This window comes from Anguilla anguilla, chromosome 4 (genome assembly GCF_013347855.1).
Source record: "Anguilla anguilla isolate fAngAng1 chromosome 4, fAngAng1.pri, whole genome shotgun sequence".
Classification (NCBI taxonomy): Eukaryota; Metazoa; Chordata; class Actinopteri; order Anguilliformes; family Anguillidae; genus Anguilla; species Anguilla anguilla.
Genome location: NC_049204.1, coordinates 34,155,192 through 34,173,060, shown reverse-complemented (window position 1 = coordinate 34,173,060; position 17,869 = coordinate 34,155,192). Strand labels below are relative to the sequence as shown.

At 49.2% G+C, this 17,869-nt stretch overlaps 1 protein-coding gene across 8 annotated transcripts in view; it reads right to left on the bottom strand.

The window, feature by feature from the left end:
* LOC118225438 (partitioning defective 3 homolog) overlaps window positions 1-17,869 on the bottom strand; it is a 381,373-nt gene that overhangs the window by 5,967 nt on the left and 357,537 nt on the right. For all 8 annotated transcript variants that reach the window (XM_035413832.1, XM_035413834.1, XM_035413837.1 and 5 more), the window contains 2 exons: window positions 7,880-8,000; window positions 1,167-1,288 (listed from right to left, as the gene is read on the bottom strand). In XM_035413832.1, the coding sequence (XP_035269723.1) occupies window positions 1,167-1,288; window positions 7,880-8,000 (243 nt within the window). The remainder of the gene's footprint in view (window positions 1-1,166; window positions 1,289-7,879; window positions 8,001-17,869) is intronic.

Sequence of the window (17,869 nt, the reverse complement as noted above, 5' to 3'; positions counted from 1 at the left end):
GATGAAAATCAGTGAAGTCTACTGGAAAAACATGGCGGTGAATGGTTTGTCCTACAGCCAGCCTTCAGCAGCAGCCCCTCACACCAGGCCTGTCTTTTTCATCAGGCGTGGAAGCGATAGGAGGCATTCTCTCACAGTCTGCCGGCTATCTGATCTGAATTTACAAGAAACAGATCTTTGGTAGAACCCCATCAGAAAGATAGCTGGAAAAGCAATCGCTGATATAAAACACTGCCGGGGGCCTTAATATTCCAGATACTTCTAAGCTTTATTGATGTTTGTGACAAATACGTGGAAGAAGCTGGGGGGAGAAAGAATGTAGAAAAGTGGATTTCGCCAAACTTATACTGAAGTCGTGATTGATCCTGAATAATAACTCAAGCGCGCAGTAGTGGTGAAGATAAACTCCGCTTTGAAAACACATTTTTTAAGCTACATGTTCTTATGTTTTGAAAGGGTATTTTTTGGAGCCTTAAAGGCAGTTTGATAATTCACCATTTCAAATGGGCTAGTATTGATGAAATAAAATGCAGTATTACTCACTGAGGAAACATCTCAGGTTTGCATTCTGAGAATATTCTTTACAGCCATTTGGCAAAATAATGCTCCAGAATGTTACTGCAGATGCCTGGCTTCAGCTACTTAGGTTGAATGGTTTATAGTTAGATATGTCAGATAACCTTGGCTTCAACTGTATTGATCTGAATCACTCAAAGCCCATCAAATTATACCATTTTAAACCAAGAACCACCTCACACCTGAAGAAGTCCCGACGCCATCCATCCGCTCACACTGACAAAGCATGCACAGCTGTACTGATCCCTGTGACCCTCAAAAGAGACGGCAATGGAGAAGAGAAAGAAAAACGGAGCGAGAAAGAGAGAGAGTGAGATGGGAATGAAGCAGGGAGACCGATGCAGAAAGAGAGCGAGAGGGAGGGACATAATAGAGACAAGCCAATAAAGGTAGGTAGAGGCAGAGAGGCAGTGATATAGGGAGTAGATAGAGAGAAATGGAGGAAAAAGAACAAGGGGATCAGACAGACAAGAGAAAGCGATAGAGGAGAAGAAAGAGAAGAGACGCAGCGATAAAAACAGACCCAGGCAGAGACAGAGATAGGGGACTGAGATGGAGAGAGCGGTAGAGGGATAGAGAGGCAGGGATACCTTGGTAACGAGCTGTACTGTCTTTGGGTCTGCTGGAAGGAATCCCTCTCGTCCTGTCTCTGCCTCTGCATCTGCATCTCCACGGAAACCGAGTGGCGCCCCGTCTGTGCCCCACCACCAGGCTGAAAGGCACGCGCACACACACGTTACACCACTTTACATTACATTACATTACAGGCATTTAGCATTACATTACATTACAGGCATTTAGCAGACCATCTTATCCAGAGGCGACTTACACAACTTTATCACATAGCATTTACATTGCATCCATTTATCCAGCTAGATATATACTGAAGCAATGCAGGTTAAGCACCTTGCTGAAGGGTACAACGGCAGTGTCCTATTGGGGGAATCGAACCTGCAACCTTTAGGTTACAAGCCCAGTTCCTTACCCATACACACACACAGATACACCGCCGCCGCCATCACGTTAGCACTTGCATGTACGTAAGGCAGGTCTTTGAGCATTTATATTCCCGCTCATGAGGGACTGGACACAGCAGGGCGATTTGGTAGAAACAGAAACAGACACGAATGCAATGATATGCAGTATATGACAGTACGGTTTCTCCAGCACAGTGGCTGCTCACATTTGAATGTGCCCTGATACTTGGACTCCTGCCAGTCATCGATGACGAGCGCATCGTGTGACGGCGTTTCCGTCAATTATGAAATGCGTAGTGCCACCAGGGACAAAACACAGAGAGCATTCGTTCATTAGAGTCACTTGTTGAAATACTGTTTTCTGAAACCGTGATGCCGAAAGTGCAATTATAGAGCTCGCTCAGTTACATGTTACGTGGGTGGGTGCATGAATTACGGCTTTCCTTTAATTCAGCGAACGTAGACAGTATTGGGTCTCAGATTGACGAACCGTGTGAAGCTGCGTTTCCTATGTAAATAAAAAATTGGAGAAAAAAAAAATGATTCTCTCATTACCATGTCCCTCAGCTCTAACATATGCATTATTTAAAGCTCTACATGGCAGGATAACTCAGCCTCACTGAATGGGGTATACTTGCCTTTGAATAATGTCTCAAATGTTCCTTCAGACCCTTCTTACAAAGGTGGTTTCATTATCCCAAAACTGAACACAATCAATAACAGGCGGGTCATTTAACATTTAAATCACAGGTGAAGTTAATAGAGTCACGCAAATTAAGATTCAATTGCACAGGATTAACTTTCCGACACATATACTGTGTAATAAATTAATCTGTCATGAGAAGTGCTGCAAAGACAGCCCCTTCATTTAAATTTGAATTCTAAACAGTTAGGAATGCAGAATTTCCTTGAAGGGACCCTCAGATATGCATTGAGGACAATGTAAATTTGTATGAGTATGAGACACACACTATGCTCATTCAATGTCCAGACAATGCCATTACAGGTATTGTGGCATGATAAAGATGAGAAAATTTAGAACGTACCGTATCTGAAAGGCCAGCTGTCTATCACACTGACAGCTGTAATAACAGTACAATTAACTCATTTAGAAAGCTAGCCTGAACCCTCCATGTCTCTCAAAATTAAAACAAATAAACAAAAAAAAACCATATGATTCCAAGAGAGTCATACTCCTTCTGTAATCTCTCCAGTTTCAGCGAAAAATGAGTATCACTGTTTTTTTAACAACTGGAAGTAGTCATAACATGATATCAACTTTATTGGAAGGGAAGAGAGTGGTTTTATTAAACCTGAAAAGGTGGAAAAAAGAAACTTTCCGTGGCGCCGAAATGAAGGAGAAAAGGACAGAAGCGCCCGAAAGAAGAAAGCTAGGTTTTCGTTCTGGCAGAACGCAGAGGAGACTGACGCCATGTCACAGAACTAAATGACAAATGGCTGGGGAGGAATAATCAGTCACGGTAATGGCATTAGCAGAGGGGAATCTGATTACTCCCTGTTCTGCTGGGATACTGGGCTTTATAAAACATGACATTTGTTGAAATCAAATACGAAGATGCCCATTATCTAAACGAACAAAAAAAAAAAAAAGAAAAAACTAAAAAATGATGTCGATACAGCAGATTTCTTGCTTTTTAAATTTTTTTCCCCCACACTGCCCAAACCACACAAAGATGGAGGAGGCACCTGTCCAAACATACCAGCACAGAAACAAAAAAAGTAAAAAAAAAAAAAAGTAAACGTGTAATTAAGAAAATTATTTGCAGCCATTAAAGACCAGAGACCGTAAGAACATATTGGGGGGGGGGGGGGGGGGGGCGCAACCCCAGACTTTTCAGAAAGCAGAACGAGGCTCGGGGTCCTAATAGTGCTGATAATAGGCCGGGCAGGCCTGGCCTCCCCAAAATCAAAGCGAGGTCAGGGCTGCAGAAACGTCCCGTGTCAGCGCCTGCTCTCGCAGATGGACGCCAGCGCTGCCCGCGCCCCGCGCCTCGCCGTTCGACCCCGCGGCGCGCGGAATGGCTTCCAGAGTTCCACCCCGCCTCCTGCTCGCTCGCGGGGGGCATATGGAATGCATTTCCCTGCTAAATGCCCCGGACCGCCTCCTGTAAGAATGGGGCCAGGGCAATGGTAGCTGCTCCTCTGAGTTTATGCGTGGCCCCGAACCAGGACCCGCTCGTTTAGGGTTATGAGCCCCGTCTGCTCGCCGCTGTTCGGGAGGTGCCCACGGTACAGTCCTCTCCGTCGGCTGTGAGCGGGGCTGCCTCACATCCGCAAAGCAAGGCCAACAGGAAGTGTTGTTTTGGCTAATGAAATATTGCTGTTGCTATCCAGAAAAAGAGTTAACTTTCTTAATACATAGAACATTCCTACCCTGCTCTCTGTACCATAAATCTGTACTAACTAATAAATAAAGTTAGGCAAAAATTCCTTGCAAACGAACCATAATGTTGGTTTGACAATTACAAAAAAATAAACTGTTACTCTGTTTCTGACAATTGGAGACACAACAGTGTTGTGCAACATTGACGAAATCCAGAAAGAAAATAATAATGAAAACACAACAGCGGAGGGGTAAGACTTGTAATTCACAACAGATCTGAAAATGGAGCTTGCCAGCGGAACGCTGAGAAAAACAAACGTCCACACTACTGTATGTACAACACGGCCCTTTGGAACTCAATCTCTCCCCCGTATCTGTGTACACAAAACAGCACACAAAGGATGCTGAATCGGTTCTCCATTATCTGAGAGTGGTTTATTGGACAGACGGGTCACCCGTGTTTGAATTCACACAACGTCCTGCTGATAGCACCTGCTGACTGTAGTCCAGCACCAGGCAGGGTATCTGGCCCAGCTATTACCTCTGACCTGCTCACATCGGTGTTCCGGAACATTCTGAAAGTGATGACGAGCCTCTCTCTCCCTGCTTTTTAAAAGTGAACCTCTTTTCTCATCTGTCGCTTTGTGACACCGGGGTGCACAGTTGCATTCCTAGTAAATCTTTTTAAAGCCTAAGAGGCAAAAAAAAAATAAGGGCTATGATAATCCGTGGCGCATTTATTGACAGTCGTTCAAGTTTTCTGTTTCTGTTTGATTCTGTGCAAGAGGAAAACCCTATGGGGAGGGGCTCTGAGGAATCGGGTTCTTCTCAACTCCCCCACAGATTCACTTTTATTGTTTAAAAAATATATAGGAATGCCCCAGGATTATATACGCGCAGTTTGGGATTAACATCTGGAAATCCCCTTTTTAATACCCTGCACATTACACCGTGGGGGAGAGAAAAATCATTCAAACTCCCTGCCACTTGGCAGTGGTGTGCGACAGGGCCGGGGTGTGCGGATAATGCTCGGCTGACGCTACCCCTCTCAGCGTTCAGCCCGAGGGCTCGGAGAGACGGGAACAGGCCCGCCTCACCCCTCCTCTGCGCTTTTACTCCCCATATATTACCGCTTCTCACTCCGCCTTCCACTCCAGCGCTCCCGGAAAGTGAGAGGGAAGAAAAATCTTTCTGAAAAGCACAACTGAAAAGAAGATTAAGGCCTGGGCTCAATCTACACGGCTCCTGCTTTGTCTTGCGCAAATTGAGCTTTTCCCTTTACAGACGCTTGTGAGATTTGGTTCTTTTTTCGAGTCGTCAAACCGCGTATACCAAGTTACAAATTAAGCACATACATTTCCTTGGGAGTCAAAGTTAAGCATGAATGTTTGATTGCTTGCCAAATCAAATTTCCATCATGGATAAATGGTCTGTAAAATGACTGTTGTTGCTTTTATACACAGAAAGGAAAAATGGCAGAACAATTTTTTAAATTTCAGTGTTGAGTTAGTGGCCATGCGGATGGGGTTGATGTCAGTGAACGAACAAGTAGTACTGTCACCATGGCGTTGACTGCATTTGCTTTACTCAAAGGCATGGGGTAAATAAGCGTTCTTATTTACCAAGAAAATTCTACAGGACCCAAACACCCTAGCTCCCCGCCTCCCCCCCCGTGTGAAAGTGTTGTTTTTATATAAAACGGCAAGACTCTCCCTTTCAGAATGTATTTTTTTTCTCTTCAACTTGCATTCTTTTTGAAATTCATCCTTTTTTAAAAACAATAAAAGAACAATTTCTGTACTGGCCTCTCCAATATTTCCCCGTGTTTACATTAGGTGCTACATCTGCAAATGGCTGTTATTCCTGGCAGCGGGCCCTGACCTTTCCGAGGGCAGCTCAGCTAATTGCCTGAGAGGGGTTTTTTTTTGACCGAACGGTATATGTTCGAGCCGCTCTGGATTCCAGACCGAGGCGCTTCCTGCGTCTCTCCCCCCCCCCTCGCCCGCCCTCTCGCTGCCGCGGCCCCTCCGCCGGGGGAGCGTGCTCGGACATTAATACAGAGAGCGCCGCGCCGCGCCGCGCCGGGCCCGACAGGCCCCACCGTATTTTATTACCGGGAACGCGCTCCCGACAATGTAAACAATTGCAGGGCAATTAAGAGTCTTAAGCGGAGCCCGGCGGCCGCCCGGCTGTGTAAATACCAGTGTTTTACTCCCCTCGGAAGCAGGAAATGCAGTGTAACTGTATTAGACTAAAGGAGGGGGCTTTGATCCATCAATAAGACAAACAGCGGCAATAAGCCACGGTAAACAAAGCCCGTCTGACTGCTCCGGATCCTCCGCTCTGAGCGGAGCGGGAGGCCGGCGCGGCGGGGCCGCGGCCGAGCGCCGGCAGAGCCGTCTGTCTTCAGACAAGGCCCCGCCGCCGCCGAGCGCCGCCCTTCCACAGCGACGCTCAGGAGAGAGACGAAAGGCCCTCCTCCGGGTCTCCACGGGGAAATGGCTGCTTTAACACGGCTACGCACTGCACTGCCGGTCTGGCTTTGTCTTACAGCGCGGGGCCTAACTGATCAGACGACTTAAAACGCAAAAATCAGCCATTTCCCATATTCTGTTTTCATATCCTGGGAAGGAGGAGGAGGAAGAGGAGAAACGGTGGGTGGGTGGAACTCTCCGGTGGTTCTCCGCACACGGAGGGTCGGTGTTCTGACCCATGAAACGGTTCTGTTCCATAAAGGCAATTAGGCCGTCATCTGTAAAAATCCCCGTCGCGCCAAGAACAGGAAGTCATCAGGCAAGCCCCGATGCCCGTCTCAAGCCATTACATCCAAAAGATACACAACCATTTGACCTTTCGCCCCAGAGTAGAATTTCCCAGCATACATGGCTGAACCCCACACCCCCCCCCCCACCCCCCCTTCAGGTTAAAAATGTAAAATAAATAATGCATAGCCTCTAGCCTCCAAATGTAGCCTGTAACACCATGGAACACAAGAATTCCAATTTATTGTGTACACTGAAATCAGACCTTGAAAAAAATCATACTACCTCAATACATATCCTGCAAAAACAGAGATAAATACAAAGTGCAGGCCTCCAAATTTAAAAAAAGAACTCTACTCACACAGAAAATGAGAACAGAACAATTTCCCTGAGACTACAACCTAAGAGTAGGCACAATTCAACCCTTTTCATATATTAATAGAGATAAGCAGAACACTGTCTGAGGAAAATCAATAAGTAAAAAAGACCCGCTCTCGTCAACAGGGACTAGAAATTTCTCTTTCGTACGACTGAGAAATTACACTTGATGATAGCAGGAATACTAAAGAAGGACCGGAAGCGTTTTAGAAGCTTTAGAACATTTTGCTAAATTTTCTCCAAATTGTCTCTCAATCGTTCTTTTTTTTGAGAGTACAAAAAAGGGAAAAGCACGACTGGAGAATTCTGTAACTGTGGGAAAAGAAAAAAAAAGCTTTTTTTTTTTTTTAAATCACTGAGGGAAAAAAAACTGAGGCAAAGAAATGAATCGACAAGTCTACGTCATGCCCACTTAAAAATAGCGAGCCATGAAGTCGGTTTTTATAGCTGTCTGAGACTTCAAGACACGGTTGAAATGAAGACCCAGTCAGCTGATGAGACAGACTCCCCCCTGATGACCACAGTTCCAAAATATCAATTAAAAAAGTACCTGACACAACTCCCCTTTCACACAGCACTTCAGATAAAGCAGCAGTGGGAACAGTCTAAATAAAAGGCAGGCTGGTTTTTGAAGGGCGTGACTGGGCATCCTGTCTCAGCTATCTAGGGCTCCTGGGTGATACTATGGGTGTTACTATGACGACAGAGGGGTGGCAGTGGATGGGTTGGTGGTGTGCGGTCAGAGGTCCGGGTGTGTGAAGAGCATTTATAGGGGAGGAGAGTGGTGGCACAGGCGGGGTTGGTGAGCGGTCCAGTGTGAATGACCGGGTCTGGTCGCTCACCCGAGGCTGCTCTGCGCCGTGGGCACGCTCACGGTCGTCCGGGTCGTCCTCCCGCTGGGCCTGCTGGAACTCGTGCCGCAGCTTCAGTATCCGGTCGTGGTTGCTAGGAGCCACTCTGTTGCTGCGTAACAGGGGGGAGAGAGGAGGGGGAAAAAAAGATTAGCTCGGGCTGAATATTACCAGGCCCCCTTTTGCAACAGGCCAGGATGAGGACATAAAACAGGTGATGCATTAACCTCTAAAGACAAAAGCAAGTTCTGTTATACATGGTTGGAGCTTTCTGAACATGCCTGAGAAGTGATATTTTTGTGCACATAAAGCCAAGAGATAGAGAATAAACGTGATTAATGCCTGCATTGTGCACTGTGTATAATACTGCACAGGACAGAGGCAGATTTCACCTTAGCGTTAGAGATCTTATTTCCGTCTCTTGACTCTTGAGGCATTCTTGGACAGTGTGTGGATTAATTTGTTTTTATTAATATAAAGCAGTGATTCTCACCCTGCTCGAACAGAGAACTGTACTGCTCATTTAGCAAGCAGCAAGCTGAGCAACACTGGTCACGTGACTTGAAAGAATATTCCACATACAGTATCAACAAAAATACACACGTGAACAAACAATGCGCATAAAACCAGCATATTTTAGCAGTGGGTATTTCAAAGCACGCGGAAAAAGAGTCACATGACACCTTGCGCTGCTGCTCGCGCTGCTTTGCACTGTATTTAATGACTCAGACAGTGGCGGAGAGGTGGGCGTGGTTCATGTGATACAGTCTGGGCGGCACCGGCCGCAGGGCCCACAGCGGCGAACGGAAAAAGAGCCACAGATTTATGGGGAGGAGGGGGCATGTGGTGAGACGCTCCCCGCAGACAGACCCCCGTCTCCCCCCCCCCCCGGCCTCTCCGACTGTCTACCGCTACGGCCCGCCCGCGTTAGAAAGGGGGAGGGGCAGACGCACCGTATTTTTATGTTTTTTTTGGAAATGGAAAAACCCAAATACGGTGCCCTCTGGAGCGACGGGCCGCAACCGCCGGAAACCACAGAGGCGCTTACAAACGGGGGCCGGGCACGGCTGGCAGGCGACAGCGGCGCTCGCCCGGAGACGGAGCGCGCTCAGACGTGCGCTAAATGTCATTCTGAACCGCGGCGGCGAGCCATGGGAGCGCCGCGCTCTGTTCCCACACAAGCGCCCGCCCGCGTACCTGCACAAAACGATACGCATCCCCGTCGGACCAGGACATCCGGTTCTTTATAGCCTCCAGTCATTAAATATACTGCTGCTGGGAGCTCATTTGCATCCTATTCATTATGGAGCTTTGAGAGCACTGTCAATAGAAATCAATACCCTTCCCCTGCTTAATCAACCTCTCCCTTTATCACGCTCAACAGAGACAGTTTGTGACAAATGTGTAATTATGATAAGGCATCCCAACTGATAATAGGGTGATTTATACATTCCCTGTCGAGGGAGGGGGCATATAGAGAGGAGGCAGAGAGGGTGAGTGAGAGGAAGAAAGAACGAGAGAGAGAGAGAGGGAGAGAGAGAGAAATAGAGAGAGGGAGGGTGGAAGAGAGGGACAGAGAGAGAGGAAAAGCGAAAGAGCCAGCCTTAAGATGGACGGATACAGCAGGGGTTGTCGTTTCCTTGCTTCTCCTCTGGGTTGACGCTTTACAGGTGGTAAAGCAGCCCTGAATGCGACCGCTGATTTAAGCCCGGAGGACCGAGCCTAGTAATTGCAATGATAATTGCAGATTACGCCATGCGCACTCCTCCTGATGATAATGGGCACTGAGACACACTGCCAATCAGCCTTCATTAAATGGTGAGCGCTAAGCAGCAACACATAAAGGGTGAACTGTACCGTAAGCCATGGTGCAGAAGCACAAGCTCTCTGTTGTTCCGGAGACTCATTACATTCAATTGTATTAGCCATACCTCATTTACTTTTCTTGTCTACATGCACTATACGGTATGAGAGCGCGGGACTTCGTATTCATTTCTACCAAAGTATCAAGAAGCTAAATTAAATGGTCCATTGACCTGCATGTTTATCCCTGAGGGCTGGGGGTGTCCTATTACTAACTTGATTTTCCTGCCCGTTAGAAACGGCAAGCTCCTTGTTTCCGTCTTGCAAATGGGTCTGAATATGATTATCCGTATCATAGCGCTACAGTACCGTGCGGCGTACGCACCCCCGCCTCACCCCCCAGCTCCCAGCGAAACGACTTTTTCATTTCTATTACCCGCCTTTGAACGTCTCCGACCGGCGAAATCTGCAAAGCGAAATCTGCAAAGCGATATCTGCGGCTGAAACCTTCCAAGGCCTGGCTAGACTACAGCGTTACAGTGACTCTTCCGTGGCACGAGGACAAGCTTCAAATTGCCTTTAAAGTGTTCAGGTGCGCTAAAATGGTGCTTTTCCGAAGACTGCACTGCTGGAGTCGGACGGAGCGGCGTCTAGACGGCCCCAAAAACTAGATTCGCCTGCCCCGGCTTTAATTGGTATTTTAAACAGCGGGGAAGGGGTGAGGGATGCAGCAGCTCCTGGGCTCTCTCAAGCTGCACCTCGATGAATCAGACAGGAAGTCGTCTCTCGCCTCCTCAACTGAATTTAACTGAAATTAATTCAAACGGGCCTAAGCTTTATTGTTACGGCAATAAGCATGCACGACTGCGCTCCGAGGCAAGGCACTTCCTGTCTTCCGACCTTTCTGCTCTCCGCATCTCTCCGTCTGCCTTTAGCTCTATCTCTCTTCCTCAAGGCTGTCTCCCCCTTCTCTCCTTCTCTATCGCTCCTGCCCCTGTAACGGATGGCGCGTTCCGGAAGGGTTCCGCGGTCAGCGTTCAGTTCTGAGGGAGGGCGGGTTCGGGACTCGTCCGCACTCCCGCTGCGAGAATGATGAAACTCCAACATGGCCGCTCAGCTTGCGCACTTTAAATTGCAGGTCCGCAGGGCCGGGGCGAGCGTGGAATTGGCCGAAAATTAAAAAGCTGACATTTTAATTGTTTAATGCGCTCTTGGGGTAAATCCCCACCGCCAGCGTGAGCCCGGTGACGCTGCGCTAGCTTGCTGGCCGGCTCAGAGCAGCCCTGTGGAGCTGAACGCTCCTGCAGTGTAGCAGCGTAGCAGCGTAGCTCACTTCCACCGCTTCCCAGAGGGGGCCTCTTAATGCAGTCGCACAATCATTCGCCTCTCGTTTCTGCCACAATCATTCAACCGCAGCGCTTTCCGAAAAAATTACCAGATGAAGAAATAAAGCGCATTGTTTTGCATTCTTTAATCTTCAAATCAAAAAAGAACTTAAAAGTAGATTTTTGTGATAACATCAGCGAGTCCCTTTGAAAACTGAAACATGTTTACTGTTACTGGGGATTTGACACGAACAAACAGCGAGTAGTTGTTGAATAACTAAGAAAAATAGCTTTCAGCTAAAACTTGTGCAACTGCGGCAAAGAGTTTGAAGACAGGAAAAAAATATGTAAACAAATAAACCAGGAGGTCATTAAAACACATCGGCGAGGAATGTTCATTCTGTGATTATCTCCTGTAATGTGCGAATACACACGAGGGTAATGCCCATGCCACCGATAAACGCCTTTAATCGTAAGCAAATAACTGAAATACAAATAAACACTTTGCGGGAAACATCCACAAATGAAGACAAAACCTTTTTTTCCCCCTTGCCTCAACAGTGTGGGGGAAAATCTCCGAAGATCAACAACTGTTTTTAACAGGAGCCGCAAATGTCGCTGGATGTTGGGAACGGTAACACCCACACCCACGAGCACATCTTCCACAGACTGAGATGTGGGGGTGCCTCCCAGGCTTATCACAGCCTGCCGTAGTGATCTACTGTAGATGTTTGGCAGGCTCCTCTGGCCCATTCCTCCAAACCCGGCAGCGGCTCCCTCTGCTCAAGCTGCCACGGCCCAGATGGGTGGAAGGACTGGCGGTGGGAGCATTAGGCCCTGTGGACCAAGGCGTACGGGACCAAGGGTCAGGACCAAAAACCAGCCCGTATTCCCACTGGGCACAGCCCACTGCCAGGCCTTCCACATAAATATATTGGCCAGTGAAAAAGGGAGAACTGCCAATCCTTTGAATTCACCTGGGTGGCCGATGCCGGAACACCAGCCAGTGAGCCGAAAATTGAATCTAAAAAACCGTTAAGCTGAAGTTCTGATTCCAGTACTGAGAAGACATTTGCTTCTCAGTACCCTTTGCTACCTAATTAAATATATTTAGTGGCTGTTCTTGTTCTCACCCATCACCCATTATCCAAATCCTCCACCTCCACTCTAACACCCTCAGCTCTTAGAAATCTTCAAGATAATAAATGATTCAACACTGTGTGAAACCAGGAGAGCCACGTCTCACTGCACATCGATGTCAAAGACCGCTCACGAGTGTGGAACCCAACAGATCCTGCACCCATTTGCGCAGAGTTAGCGTTAGCGTTAGCCATCAAAGTGCACTCCGACAAATTGGGCTAACAGCATTACCCAGCCGACAGTTTGGGCCGCGACAGAAACACAGAAACACAAGTGAGCTATTACGAGCAGCCACGCCGCCGTCCCTCTCTGTGGCCGTTTTCCGGAAAAGGTCACAGCCGCTACGACAAAGTCAAAACTCGGCAAGGTCTCTCTTTGAGGTGAAGCCGGAGAAAATGGCCCGACGCGGAGGCAATTAAAGGGAGGCCGAGATAAAGTATCCATATGCCACAGCATTTACCAACAGAGCGGACGCATTCTCTCCATACAATGAGGCCCGCTCAATATCCGTCGGTGTTCCCCAGCTGAAAGGTCACTGTTTACAAGGCCCCGCTTCTCTTGGGCTCAATAACAGTGTTTGACTGCTTACTTTACCAACCCAAAAGCAATTTCTTTGAGGACAGGGAGTTATTGTGGGAGATTAAACCTTTTGAATTCGGTGTGACGCACGGGGGAGGGGGGGAACACCCCGACAACAACAGAATGTCTATCTGGGCCAACTTCGGTAACGCGTAACTTATTTTCAGGAGCCGCTGCTTGATGTCCCGGCCGAATGAAATATGTGCATGCAGAAGGAGCTGTTACCTGAAGCAAAAACAACAACAAAAAACAGATGTGAAAGCGCTTCAGTTCTGCTCGGTGTGCGATTCGTGCAATAACAGAACCGTCGGTGGATTTCCAATGGGGGCACTGGGCATTCTCATGCGGAGCGGAGGTTCAGATTAAAAGGCGTAAGTACATAAGAACCTTCAAACCGCGTCCCCCGAGGACGGGCCGCTAGGCCGCCCGCCGCGGCTCGCTTCCAGATGTGCGCTTGTGTGTGGGCCTGCGGGTCCGGGGGCTACGGCCTGTCCTCTGAGATAATCGTTTCCTTTCACGGCAGGGGTACAAGGGCGTGGGCCGTAAATCTGAAGGCGGGTACCGGATATGGATCGCAAGTTTTGGAAGGCCTGCAGTCCCACAGGGGACCGAAGCAAAGGAACCCCTGTCGCCCTCCACCTGCCCGCTCAGGTAAAAGGAGAGGCAGCAGGCATGTCCATCACTTGACAACCTGGGGGTCAGGTGAGGTCTGGGAGCACCAATGGGAGTCTTTGTGGGAGAAGACTCGTACGGTTGTGGCTGCCCTGGTGTTCACTGTGCTGGAGCCAGTAGGGATCACTGCCCATTGTGCACCATCCACTTCAGGCAGAACCGCCCGGGAGTCAGTGTCAGCAGGCTTAGTGTGCAGTGATGAGTGGAAAAAAAATAATTGTCATTTTTTATTGGGAATGAAGAGCCGAGTGCGTGCCGACTATTGTTACGATACTGACATTTTGGGCATGAAGGCATGCTTATGAATATCAACTAAAGCATTCTCATTCATCTTCTGCTCCACCCCTGCATGCCGCATACTCTATGAGGAGGGCGAGCATTTTGTTTTGCCCGTTTTGAATGAAGTCGGAGCTCAACTTGCATCTGCTTCCAATCCCTCTGTGGACCTTTGCCACATACATATCAAACAGAGCTGCTGCTGCCGCTGCCGCTGCTGCTGAGATTTCATCAGCGCCATGACGGCTCATTTCAAGAGCAGATTTAAAAAATGCCTGGATTTCCTCATTGGCTGTCTTCAGAGGAAATGGCATCAGCCCTGCCCGACGAGGCGACAGAGCGACCAAACATGGGAGCTCCTGCACGACCAGGAGACGCGCAACTCCCTCGCCCTCACCCCCTGCTCCCATGCTCCCCCCGCCACCCCGAAAAAAAGCACACCGCCCTCTCGCCTGCCACTCGTCCAGCGACGGCTGCGGCCTGGAGAAGCGGTGATAATGCGAGGGGTTTGTGCGGCGCGACTGAGCGCGAGCCTTTTTCGACAGGTGCAGGGAAGGGGACCGGCGGCTCGTGTCGGGGAATACATTACTACGCGGTGAGGGGCCCGCTTCTTCTTCCGACCGGGGCCCCGGCCCTGCTGTTCCGGGGGGGTGGGGGCTACGGGGGGGGGGGGGGGGGGTTTGGAGGGGCCGACAGTCTCGTCTTCACCAGCTTCAGCCGCTCGACCGGCGTGACCGCGGAGCGCGGCGGCCTGATTAGCGAGGCGAGGGGGTCCTTCACCGGGGCTGGCCGGCTCACTGCCTGAGCCCTGCCATTGTTGAGTGTGAATAAGGCCCCTGGGGATAAAGGGCGGGGGGAGGGGGGAGCAGTGCTTCAACGTCCTCTTCAGAAAGACAGCCCCCAGACTTTAATGAAGGAGGCAAGGCCTGTGTCACCTTTCAGGCTGCCTGAGACACTCGCACGCACACGCCCATTCCCTCCACTTACATCCACCACACTGCGCACAAAGGAGGAAAGCTGCTCCGCTGTCACACTGACACGAACCACACAATGTACTTCTCTCCCTCGCGGTTCCCCCTCTCTCACCCCGTCTCCCTCTCAAGGGCCCTGTCAGCCTGCGAGTGCAAATTGAGCAAGAGAGCAGAAAAACTGACGCACGGCGGCACAGCTGTTTGGCTTCGGCTCCTCTCCTCTGCCCCCACGAACCGGTCTGGTCTTAGGCTCCGGCTGCAGACGGACCACAAGACGGGGAGCCCCTGACCAACAGGAGCAGGGGGCGCGCTCGGTTTTTGGGAACTAGGGTTTCACATGCAAATGACAGGCCTGGCGCTTCAGCCAGGAGAACAGAAGCTGTACCAAAACAAACACTTGACCGTGAAATTAAAAACGAAGCGGTGGTGCGCCCGGCGACGAGGACGGCCACAACCGCAGAACCCCAGCCAGTGGGACTCTGACAGTTTTCATTAAAAGCCACAGCTGGGCAGGGCTAGAGAGGGGGATCGACTGGGCAGAGACTCAAATCACGGAGACAGCGATCTCTAGAAGGGGCCACCATGCCTGGCAGGAGCGAGGCCCAGAGCTAACAAGGCGGTTCATCTGCCTGAGGCCCCATCTGGGTTAATAGAGCAGAGGCCCCTGAGCTTTCCTTTGGGCCCTCATTAATATTTCACTCCTTCTGCGCGCCTCTTCGTCAGCTAACTGGGATCCAGTGGGAACCCAAATGTGGACGCGTGCACATGCCGGTCACTCTGACTCCTGTCTTCCTGGCAGAGGTCAGCCTTAGCAGCAGCGGCTTGGTGACAATCGCTTAATGAACTTGATGGGAGTGGGCGGGGCACGTTCCCCCCTCCCTGCGCAATGTGCTGTGGCATCTGCATTTCAAAGCAGCGCAGCTACGGGCAGCTTTCAAACCAGCCATCCGGCAGCCAGTGGACACGAGCCAAAAGGGTCTGCCCTTGTGCTGAAGAACACCTCCAGTACCGCTCTTTGGTCAGTCATAACGGCTGGGGTGGACGGACAGAGATCTGCTTATATCTGTGCTCGCTTATTTACACACGACAGAAAAATTCCTTTTAATGGAAAACGCACACCTGTCAAGAATTATAGAAAAGAAAACCCAACAACTCTAACTTTAATCCATGCGGTGTAGCTTTCTGTATCTTGGTTAACCAAACCTAATTGAATTTAGCTGAGCCCATAACTGTCAACCTCAAAGAAAAACAAGGTGATGCCGAGTTAAATGTGAAGCACAAGTTACAGGTTCACACAGAAAAATGCTAGCTGTGTTAATAATGGCATAGCATGCAACTGGCAGCAAGCAACTATGGTGCACACTCAGTAAGCATGAGAATTAAGCCTCTGCAAAATTAAAATGGATGACTGGTTACAAGAGACCACAAAAAAAAGCGAACGTTAGCAGTTCTGAGCACACATCAGAAGGGAAATAAAGTCAGGCCAGTGGTAACTGACAAAGGCGGCCTCCATAGAGGAGAGTTCAAAAATGAACTTTGATGTTAAAGCGGGCTTAATCTGCCGCTATTGATCCGGGGCTGCTAAAACTTTGAGAGAAGAGGGCAGGAACTGTGGCGCGCTTCGCTAATGCACCAAGAGTGCCGTACGTGAGTCTGAGAAACGGCTACAGCCGCCCACGGCCCCTCACCTTTCAAAACAATAGGGCCCGTGCAATGATTAGGCTCCAATACCAGAACACTTCACTTTCCAAAGACACAGACAGCCTAACCCAGACAATCAACGCAAATGCATTTAATCTCCAGATCAATTCCACTGTAAAGCAAAATGACGTACGATCACACTTTCCCATACTCAGCAAACAAAGTGAAAGAGTGGGCAAATGGAGCCAAGGAGAGGCCAGAGGAGTCATGGTTTGTTATGAAAACCCGTCCTTTCCTAGAAGACCCCAGGGCCAATTATGGTACCGGTTTGGCCATCCTATACGAGGCTGGGTGTGTGTCACTACCCTGAAAACCAGAGCTTTGAAAGGAAGTGCCTTCTAACGACCTCAATCTTATTTTTAATGATGCAATCACTCTGCACTCACATACTTTTCATGAAGACTGCCGTTGCCAGGAGATCCAAGCCGCTTCCTTTAATGTGCGATTTCTTGCAGCTACTGTAAGTGTGTGTGTGTGTGTGTGTGTGTGTGTGTGTGTGTGTGTGTGTACGTAGGCAATTTTTAAAATGAATCAGGGTATTAATTTTACTTATTTTAAAATATGTATGATCTTCCCACCAATTAAATGGATAGATCCCAAGAATCTATCACCTCATGTTTTTTATCCAGAGCCAAAACCAATAAATTAAAAACACACCTGATTTCTCATCACTAGAGCCCGGTCTTTTCCCGAAAGTCATCCTTTTGCTGGCACAAGGACCACTCTGCTAAGGGTGCAGGACATAGCGGGAATGTCAGTCAGCCGTTTGGCAGTGTCTGAGGAGCGACCGCAAATTACATAAATGATGGGATAGGGAACGGATCAGCAAGCCAAAAGGTCAGGCTTGGACGAGTGCGGCTACAGTAGCTTTAATGCAGGGAGGACAAAGTGAGCGTGGAGCCCGTTAAAGAGCACCGGGAAACAGGGGTCACCAGGGGGTGACTCCGCGGCAGCAACTGTCCAAGACATCCCACCAAGCCTGCACTGCGCCGTGCACTCAACTCTATCTGAGACAGTATCGACAAACAAATGGGCTTAGACCTGCTGCTAAAGAGCCTGACTCGCTCTCAGGGTTTAGGGAAATAGAATCGTGACACTGTCCCAAAAGCAGGTCGATTCATGTTAGCGTTGCATAGGAACAGGGAACCGGGCTGAACCGATCTCCCTGTGCCGTGCAGAGGGGGTGATGATATGAAGGTTAACGTGGTCATCGCCACATGTAGGCCTCCGCACGCAGCACTAGCATTTCAGGGGCGGGGTCTCAGCGTGGGCCAATCAGAGCAGTGATGATGCAATGTGCAGGCGTCTGGCCAGATGTGAAGTCATGATACGGCCTTTGGGACGCACGGAAATCAGACCGAGTAAGCACTTAAAAATACATTTTCAATGAACAAATAAGCTTGCTTGAATACACAGGAAAACACATTCATCCATGTTCCAGCCCAGCATAGGTCTCTCATGTTGTTTAAGACTCACTGGTACAGTAAGTGAAGAGGTATTCTCTACATGAGTAG